This window comes from Paramacrobiotus metropolitanus, unplaced genomic scaffold (genome assembly GCF_019649055.1).
Source record: "Paramacrobiotus metropolitanus isolate TYO unplaced genomic scaffold, Prichtersi_v1.0 Parri_scaffold0000187, whole genome shotgun sequence".
Taxonomy (NCBI): domain Eukaryota; kingdom Metazoa; phylum Tardigrada; class Eutardigrada; order Parachela; family Macrobiotidae; genus Paramacrobiotus; species Paramacrobiotus metropolitanus.
In genome coordinates, this window is record NW_026570407.1 from 41,539 (window position 1) to 51,181 (window position 9,643).

At 46.2% G+C, this 9,643-nt stretch overlaps 2 protein-coding genes across 2 annotated transcripts; one reads left to right on the top strand and one right to left on the bottom strand.

Moving 5' to 3' along the window:
- On the bottom strand, positions 1–4,235 carry LOC129600624 (excitatory amino acid transporter-like). The gene is made up of 11 exons (XM_055499162.1): positions 3,675–4,235; positions 2,310–2,876; positions 1,990–2,070; positions 1,811–1,910; positions 1,627–1,705; positions 1,518–1,544; positions 1,275–1,462; positions 1,171–1,196; positions 714–822; positions 517–651; positions 1–462 (listed from the first exon to the last, which is right to left on the bottom strand). The coding sequence occupies exons 1-11, from the start codon at positions 3,763–3,765 to the stop codon at positions 207–209; spliced, it is 1,659 nt and encodes a 552-aa protein (XP_055355137.1). The 5' UTR covers positions 3,766–4,235; the 3' UTR covers positions 1–206.
- A 1-nt stretch (position 4,236) lies between these two features.
- Positions 4,237–8,296, top strand: LOC129600635 (uncharacterized). Its single transcript, XM_055499173.1, has 2 exons — positions 4,237–4,711; positions 4,827–8,296. Exon 2 carries the CDS (start codon positions 6,398–6,400, stop codon positions 8,294–8,296), a length of 1,899 nt encoding a protein of 632 aa, XP_055355148.1. The 5' UTR covers positions 4,237–4,711; positions 4,827–6,397.
- The last annotated feature ends 1,347 nt before the right edge of the window (positions 8,297–9,643 follow it).

A 9,643-nucleotide genomic window follows, 5' to 3' on the forward strand; every position in this document is an offset into this window, starting at 1 on the left:
CCATTTTCAAAAGGGTAATCTTTTTCATCTCACGTTGTTGTTTAAGAATGGTATCAAATGTTTGGCACGTTGACAGCCGTTGACTAATTACAACAACAACAATTAATCGCGCCGGGAAATTACATGACCGAGATCACGAATAAACACGTAGTCTCTTTTGTACATAAAACAATTTTCTTTTGTAAGCGGACTACATAACGACCAGCTCAAAGCTGTTCAGATTCGCTGTGGCCGCTGTTCCGTTTCCGCAGGTTGGGTTTGTCCTGATACTGCATCATTTCCGTCTCCACAGTCGGCGACTCGTGTAGACCCCCCGCCCCGCCGACCACTGCGATCTCGGTCTTTTCGCTCGTGAGTGCCGCCTGCTGGTCTAAATTAGCCAGGTAGTTCTTGCAGAGATGGTTGACGATACCGGTGCCGATCACGTCGCCCAAAATATTTACCGTCGTTCGCACGCGGTCCCTGTCGAATCCAGCTTATTAATAAGGGTTGCGGAAAAGTGACCTTTACACTTACAGCAACCAGTCGACGGCCATAATGGCGCCAACAAATTTGGCGTCCAGCCCGACGGCTTCCATCACCATGACGAGGGTAACCAGGCCGGCCTGAGGGACTCCGGCCGCACCAATGGCCGCGGCGGTTGCCGTGATACTATCCAGATAAAAAGATGCTGTTAAAAATCAGCCAGTCAGTTTACACGTCCAAGAACGCACCTGACGGCGACGATCTGGGCGAAGCTGATTTCCTGGCCTTGTGTCTGGGCCACGTAGATCGCCGCCACGGCTTCGTACAGTGCCGTGCCGTCCATATTAATCGTAGCACCTGAAAAGAACAGAAAGCTCATATAACGTAGAAGCTAAAAGCGGACATGCCTAAATTTCTAGCACATTTCGTAAAATAAGGGCTGCTTTTCTCAAACTTCATGCTTGCACGTCGGTCGCTTATTTCATTGCTGTAATAAATTTCTGACCCTGGACCGACTTTTCATTTTTTTAGTCCCATACGGTAGATGGGTTTTTAATCGACTTAATACAGCGAAATATGAACTGCACATAACTAGACTAATTTAAGATTCTACAATCTCCGTTTAAATATTTGAACAACATTTAAGTAGCTCAGTAACAACATCGCTTATTTGCACGCGGTAATACATATTAACACATTGCTTACCAATGGGTAACACGAACCGACTGACCCTACAAGGAAAATACAAATAATATAAAGCAACAGGTTCATTTAATATGTTTGAGATTCTGCCGACGAGCGCTAGTTACCGGGTGTCGACTTTATTATTCTCCTCGCAGCACTGTATAGTCACCGGCAGTGTGGCCGAGCTAGAACTGGTACCAAAACCGGTAATCAGCGCCTTCCCGGCACCGGCGATGAATGAGTACGGATTGCGGCGCGTTATGATAAAGAAGATCAACGGCAGCAGAATAATGCCGTGGATCAACAGGCCCGTCTGCATCACAATGCGTTATTTATCAGTCAATTACAATAATACTGCCTTCACTTACCACTACGGTGACGAAATACATTCCCAACTGAAATAAAAAATGCGTTTTTCAACGTCGAGATTTAGGTTTTTGAGAATCGTGAAGTGTTGGGTAGAAAATATCGTAATACCTGGGAGATCATGGCCGTGAGATCTTTAACCTCCAGCAGCTGACCGGCAATGAGAAAGGTCACACCCAGCGGCGCTATCCTACGTACGTATGGTTGTTAGATTCATTAAATTACGGCGATCACGCGCAACAAATACAATCAGCGTATTTCAAACAGTAAATTAGCGCGTGAGTTTCAATCGTACCACATGATCAAGCCCACAATCCTCATGGTGACCTCGTTGATGGCTTCGAAGAGATCGGCCAGCGGCTTGGCTTTAGGTCCGGCTTTACTGATCGTAATGCCTTTTAAAAACATCGCATTGGTTAGTCTTCAATCGGATACGCACTCTACCTATACAAAAGCGTCGAACCATTTTTTTACCAAAGACAATGGTGAAGACGACGACTCCCAGAATGTTAGTTCCATCGGTCCATTTGTATTTGACAATATAGGTGTAGTAATCTGCAACGTCGCTCATTAAAACCACATAATAATCACTACCCGTACATTAATTCGGCATTGTAAAGCGCACACTCTTGCTAATTTGCTTTTTACTGTACAATTACAAAAAGTATTACGAGAAATGCATTGGAGGCGCTTGTTTTAACGAGCATGTACGAATTTGGTTCCATGCACCGGGCTTTTTCCTTTTACGAGGCAAACAAGGGGGTTCTGTGAATGTGAATGTCAATACAGTATACCTGGCGCAATTTTGGCCGGTGCTGACGTTGACGCAATCGTAGCATTAATATCCGCCAGGGTGGTGGTGATGGTCGTCATGATCGTCGTTGCCGCCGTGGAGTTCATCGTTTCGTTGGCGGTGCTCGTCACATTCATGGGCGCCTCCAGTTTGGTGCGGTAGGACTGTATAGTGGCCTGGATGATGTTAGGCGGGAACATATTCCGAATCAAGTCTAGGAAGGTATCCGGTGTAGTGATGGGTTCGGCGGCCTCCCCGGGCGCTTTCAGGCTGTCGGGGTCCTCGATCTGGGACCCCGCGAACTCCCCGGGGCGGATAGTCACCACCAGGACGATGCCGAGGATGACGGCCAGCACGGTGGTGGTCAGGTAGTAGATGACGGCGCGCAGGCCGATGTGGCCGGAGGTCTGCGAGTCCATTTGTGCTAGGCCGGTGATCAGCGAGGAGATGATCAGCGGGAGGATGACCACTTTCAGCATGTTGAGGAAGATGCTCCCGATGAAGGATACGTACATAACGTTGCGCGGGTCATTCTGCAGGCCCGTCTCCCGCAGACCGATACCCAGGGCTGAAATATTGGCGTTAGAGTGTCGTACGTGTTAGCGCTAACGTGTCGATACGGTTGTAATCATACTGCGATAAACCGGCAGTGCAATCAGCACTATAAATCTTTTTATGTTGATACTAATTATGCTTAATCAGTTGCACACATTTGTAATGAATATTTTGAAATCATTTACTTTTCCATTTAATGCCATTCATTTTTATTAAAATTGCCTAATTTCTTCAATGGTGTATTTTAGAAAAATAATCCTTAAAACTTGCATTAAGCAAGCTCTGGTGTATGACTAATTATAAACATAAAACATATAAACATTATTAGAATTTTAAGTAATTAAATACAGCGAATTCACGTTGACTTTAATATATACTCGTATAATATTCTTTTCATTTATTAACTGGTGGTATACAAAAGTCACAATTTCATATAATCAGAATTCATAAGTGTATAATACTTATCTAACTGTATAATACGTATTTATTTGCGACTTGTACATAATTATGCGGTTCTGTACTCGTATAATTACAATTATATGTACTTCGGATAATTATACGAGTACAGAATTAAATAAAATTAGTAGTCAATTTCGAAGTCACGCAGGCTATAATTTATGATTAGAGCCTATTTTTATAACTGAAATACAGTTATGGTGCGAAACTCACGATTTTACGTACGTCCCTGTCCTTATAATTTTTTTTTTACATTTTATATTTTTTTTACTACACAAAGGCCACTGCACTGTACCACCAGTCACCAGAGGTCCAACGCACCAACCTTAATCAGAGTTTGTTTTATTATTCTTACCGAAGCCACAGATGATTGCAATAAGCAGCAGAATAAGTTTGACATTCTCCTCCAGATTTTTGGTAAAACACTTCCGACTGAATGCGGCCATATTGCCGTCGCTTTCCAGGAAAGCCCCGTATTCCTTTTAAGTCTTGATCAAGTACCTGTCCCTACCGCAGATACGAGTACGAATAATTAATTCAAATAATTACAAAATCGGCCGTTACCGATGCGGAAATGTTCCATACAATGAATCTCCGTATTTCGGTGAACATTAGACACGCGACTACAGATTCACATAATTCAACGCAAATTACGGTTGCGATGACTGCCAGCAGGGTACAGCAGCGTATTTCCGCTGATTGCTTTTCCGTTGTGGCACCCTTATCAGGAAAACGATAACCGTTAACAATGCCGCCTTATCCGCACCGTTCATTATGAAGAGATGATTGATTACTGCGCACTGTCGACAACATCATACGTGTGGCTTTTGTTGGTGCGTTGCATAAAGTGCATGAGTAACAGATATCAAGTGCCGGTGCGTAAACAAGTGCAAGTGCCCGCTTGACTACGATATCCTCAATCCGCGTGCGTCTAATGCATAAATAACCATCGTGATCAGGAAACGTTTATACCGGTATGTCTGAGGCCCTACTATCTGCCGCATATGCCGTAACTCTTTTAAATCTGGGGTAAATGCCGTATGGAGTCGCAGCTTTGCACGTGTTTTTGAATCATGGTGCACCGGCAATAAAGATAGGACGGCGTTATATTGCGGCTGATGGCCACCATCCTGGCTGCAGGTGATGGAGCAGTGAGATTATTTGAATGCATGAGAAGCAGCGATACCCGTATAATCTCGAGGTAGATGCAGGTTGGGCATTCTGATTTATGGGACGAATGTGCAGCTAAACAACATTACGCTGTTGCGTAAGACGCTGTCCGCTACTTCAGCCCCATGTAAGCACATTTCCGCCAAACCACCACAATATGCAAGCAAGAAATTATCAAGATCACAAGCAGATGAAAACGTCAACGGCGCCTAGCAAACATATGTACGTATGTACGCACGTAGTTTCCTTTCGTTTACAACTTTTGAAAGTTTTCGCTTAGTTTTTAAAGTTAAAAAACGGTACGACAGCGAGTTATATAGCAACACTACAACTAAAGGCGGTCGAATAACAAGAAAAATTTCGTCAAAACTCGCCGCTGGTGGTGCTCTTCTCATCGAAGTGCTGTACTTCGTCGCTGGATTTCTATGCTTATCTGTTGACGTAGTATCTTAATTCTCCGCTCGAGTGTATGAGCACTTTGTGGTAGTATGCGACCGCTCAGCACCGACCGCCGTCTAAAACCGCGAAGCGTACGACATTCCACTTCTCGTAGTGAGTAGGTCGAGCAAGTTTATTTTAAAGCAACTGGCATTTAATTTTTCTTTTTAAATTTTTAATGCAGTCAACAGGTCGGATAACTCGAGCGTCGTACTTTAAATCATTACTAAACACAAGAAAAAACATTCGGCATTAAGCAAACAACCAGCTTTAAAGTTCCCTTTGGCTTTACATACCTGTAAGTAATAAACATTTCTATACCAGATGGAATAAAAACAGGTGTGCACAATGCAGACCTCCAAAAGCGTAAAATCTAACGGCTCACTTATAAGCAGTACACAAATGTATGAGCGGTGAAGGATGATAAAAATAAGACAGCACACGTAGAGCGACGAAAGAAGTCTCACAACGAGAACCATGCTTCACCGACCGTACATCTCCGTCCTGAAGACCGTTGTACTGGAAAGATGGGATCACTCCGATAATAGGCTTCGTAAAAGAAGGAAAAGCGATGCCAAGACGTCACAGAATGTCTTAACTGGACATGAGTCGATCCCACTCTTGTCTATCTATGTTCAGCCAAACCCTCACCGCATGCAGGGCCGCTATAGTCACCTTGGTCAGCTTATTGACAGCCAACGCGCCGAGGGAGGTCACCGTCCACTCTACACTGCGATACGGAGTGGACAATCGCGGGTCTACACTCTGGTAGTTCATAAGGCACTGCGAGCCAGTATAACCCTGTAATTGTGCCGGTGCAGAAAATTGACTATTTGAGGCTCACCTATACAATTTCTTTCTTAATCCATGTGCGCTGCTCGCTGGAAATGCAGGCAGCGACCCATTCCAGCAGATCCTGCACATCAAATGCCTTTCCGGAAAGATTATTCTCGAACAGATCCCACAGCTGCGTTCTCCGGGAAGCTGCCGGCTGACTATCATCGGAGGAGTACTTGGCTACGGTTGCACTCAAGAAGAGATCATAGATGCGGCACTGCTTCCACACAAATCTCTCACAGAACGTGAAAACCTCCGATATTTCTTCGATGATAATATTGCCCACATAACCATACTCATACTCGCCGGAATAACACTTATAGAACACCAGTGCCGGGATGCGAGTGCCATTGCGAAGGTGGCTAATTAGGCCGGCTATACGCAGACACTCGGAGAACCTTTGATCCGAGATGACGGCCACTTTCGTGCTGGTGCCAACGCATTCCAACAGACAGGCTGCACACCAGGCATAACAGTAGAAGCGCGAAGGGAAATTATACTCATTGCGCCCTGACACGCGCACGTCTCGGAAATAAGCGGCAGTGGTGAGAATAGTATTCCACAGAGGATACACAAGTCGACACGTTACGCCGCCTTGTAGCGAAGATAGTTTGTTTCCGGCTGGCAGAAGAAATGGGTAATTATTTTCGCCCGGTCCAGTTCGGATTTGGAACGAAACAGGGAGCAGAAATCATCGTGCACAGTGCCAGGGAGTTTTTACAGACGCCGTCGACAAAGCCGCGCGCATTTTTAAAGTTTGATTTTGCAAACGCTTTCAACACCGTTCGGCGGGATAAACTTATGGAAAAAGTATTCGACCGGATACCTGCATATTATAATTTTGTTCGTTCTGCGTACGGAGAAGACTCAGTTCTATTCTGCATTTCTCCTGCCAGTGGTGTCACCATACCTTCCGCTAGCGGTGTCCAGCAGGGCGATCCTTGTGCACCAATGTTCTATGGTTTACTAACACAAGATGTTTGTTCCCAGATTAAAGCCGAAACTAACCTGTGGTTTTTGGATGACGGTGTGTCTGCTGGAGATCCTCAAGTTGTTAAAGACGATATGGTAAATCTCCAAGAAGCAGCCGCCGCAGTGGGCTTAAGACTAAACACGGCAAAGTGTGAATTATTCGTGGACGGCGGAACACCTGCAGAGCGTGAAAACGTAGCCCAGTTATTCCTAAACGCGGTACCGGACATTCGCATTTCTAAACCGGAGGAACTGGAACTGTTAGGCTCACCCTTGCTGAGCGAAGCGATTGCGGGCGCGTTGATGAGGAAGGTCGGTCAAGCACAAGTGCTTGCCGACCAGCTCGGTATATTGCCTTCACATCAGGCGTTTTTCTTGTTAAAGAATTGCTTGTCGCTGCCGAAATTGTTATATATTCTTAGAACTTCTCCCTGCTGGCAGTATCCTGAAGAATTACGGAAATTCGACGATGTCATCCGATTTAAAGCGGAACAGCTGACCAATGTTGCAATGTCGGACACAGTATGGAACCAAGCATCGTTACCCACGAAATTTGGAGGCTTAGGGTTGATCAGCGCAACAGAAGTGGCGCTAGCTGCTTACACCTCATCAGTCCATGGTGCTGTCGACATGGTGTGTAATGTTACCCGCAATGAATCCATCAAGGATCGGTGTAACCGCCTGATAGAAGTGTGGACATCTCGCTTTTCCACCGAACCCCCTCGCACAGAAAGTCGCCGGTTTCAGTCCGCGTGGACTACGCCACAGCACACCCAGACAGCATCCCGCATGATGGAGAACGCCGACGTAATTACCTCTGCCCGCCTGTTGGCTGCATCCTCATCGGAGTCGCGCGCCTGGTTGTCAGCATTGCCAGTATCCCTCTTCGGAAACCTGTTGGAAGATGCCCACTTACGCATAGCCGTTGCGCGACGGTTGGGAGCCCCGGTCTGCGAACAGCATGTATGCCGTTGCGGTAACGTAGTGGACAGCCTGGGACACCATGGCTTGGTTTGCAAGTTAGCGAAAGGAAGGCATGGCGTTCACGCCGTGTTGAATGACGTGACAAAGCGAGCCTTGAACTCTGCACGAATGCCATCGTCCCTCGAGCCGCCGGGACTGGACAGAGGAGATGGCAAAGACCAGACGGAGTTACCGTTTTCCTTGGAAAATGGAAAACCGTTAGTATGGGATGTGACAGTGGCAGACACGTTCGCTCAAACGTACATCGCCCGGACGTCACGGGTGCCGGGAAGTGCAGCGGAAGCACGCGAAAACCATAAGCTAGGAAAGTACGATGGACTTGCAGACCGATATGTAGTACAGCCGATCGCGTTCGAAACCACGGGCACATTTGGACCACTCACAAAGAAATTCTTCAAGGAGCTGTCGCGAAAGATCAGCGATTGTACTGGTAATCCTCGGTCAGGAGAGTTTTTGCGCCAGAAAATCAGTATTGAGATACAACGGGGAAACGCTGTCTCTGTTCTTGGAACGTTTAACGACATGGTTGACAACGAGAATGTGTTTTTTGCTTTTAAGCTAGCTAAACGGGAGTAATGTATTGTACAGATCATGCCGTTACGGTGTTACCGCAAAAAATCATTTCTTAAAGTGTAAAAAAAAGTTAATTTATGTGTCCCGAAACAATAGTAACCCAAAACAAAAAAAAAAAAAAAAAAAAAAAAAAGTCGACAGCGTATACGTTCGATGGAGTCAAGTGACTGGAAGACTTCCACCAGCAGCTCAATAGGTAACCTCAAGACAGCCTCGTTGTCAACGATTTTGCGCTTTTTACTGGGTGGCTAACTCGCATCTTGACTGCCGCTGCCGACCGCTTCCTTTTTGGCAGAGTAGTACTCCATCTGCTACAGGAATACGATGTTCGATTACGAACACGTTTTTTTATTACTTTGCTTATTTTATTTCATTTTCATGTATTTTTTATGTTATTTCTTATGTTATGTTTTTTTATCTCAAACACCAAACCTTCGGTAACTCGCCATTTCGCCGACGAAGATTTGTCGACCGTCACTAAGTCGAACAGACACGATAATATTACCGACCCGTCAAGACGTCCAAACAGCATTTAGCTAAATCGTCCTCTACGGTAGGTTATTCAATTTCCGGGATACAAACTGTCAACTGTAAGCGTCTCAGTAATCTTGCAGTATATGACTTACCACCTCCAGCTTTTCGAGGGGCGTTTTTTCGTGGCACTGCAAGTAATGGAGCGTATGGTTCAGCAGCGAAGTGCAGATCACATGTCGCCCCTTGTATAAGTTCCGCTTAAACATCTGTGTAAGGTTTGATGACCCGTCCGACCGGTAGGATACGGGCAACGGGAAGCTGCGGACAACGAAGTGCCCCTTCGCGATCTGTCGTCGCACGAGCTCATCGCCCGACGGCGGTGAACGCACTTGCTGGCAAGGAACCAGCTCCTTCAGGATACCGTGTGGCAGCTGCACTTCCACGAAAAAAAACTTTTCAGGGTAGTGGGCATCTAGGGAGATAATTTTTCCCGGGTACCAGGTCCAAGCGCCGTCGGAGGAACCGCGCAATAGCACCACCACATCATCACCGGCAGCGCACCAGTCACGGTCCACAATCCCGCTGTATATGCCGTTAAGGATCTCCCCATATTGGACCGGCTGCGCCCGCTGTGTAGCGCACCCGAAATCAATAATCAGGCCGCTCTCCGTTAAATTGACGACTTTGCCGGCGTGCTGCCACTGGCCGTCGACCAGAACGTCCACTGCATTCCACGCACGCACCTTGTCTCCGCAAATAATCATGGCAACGATTGGACTCGTGACTCGAAATTGTTCGGGTAGTTCGCTGTGACTGATATAATTTCACGGAATAAGATATCACAGGCAGAACTGTGTAGGCGGTATGTTTAGTTAC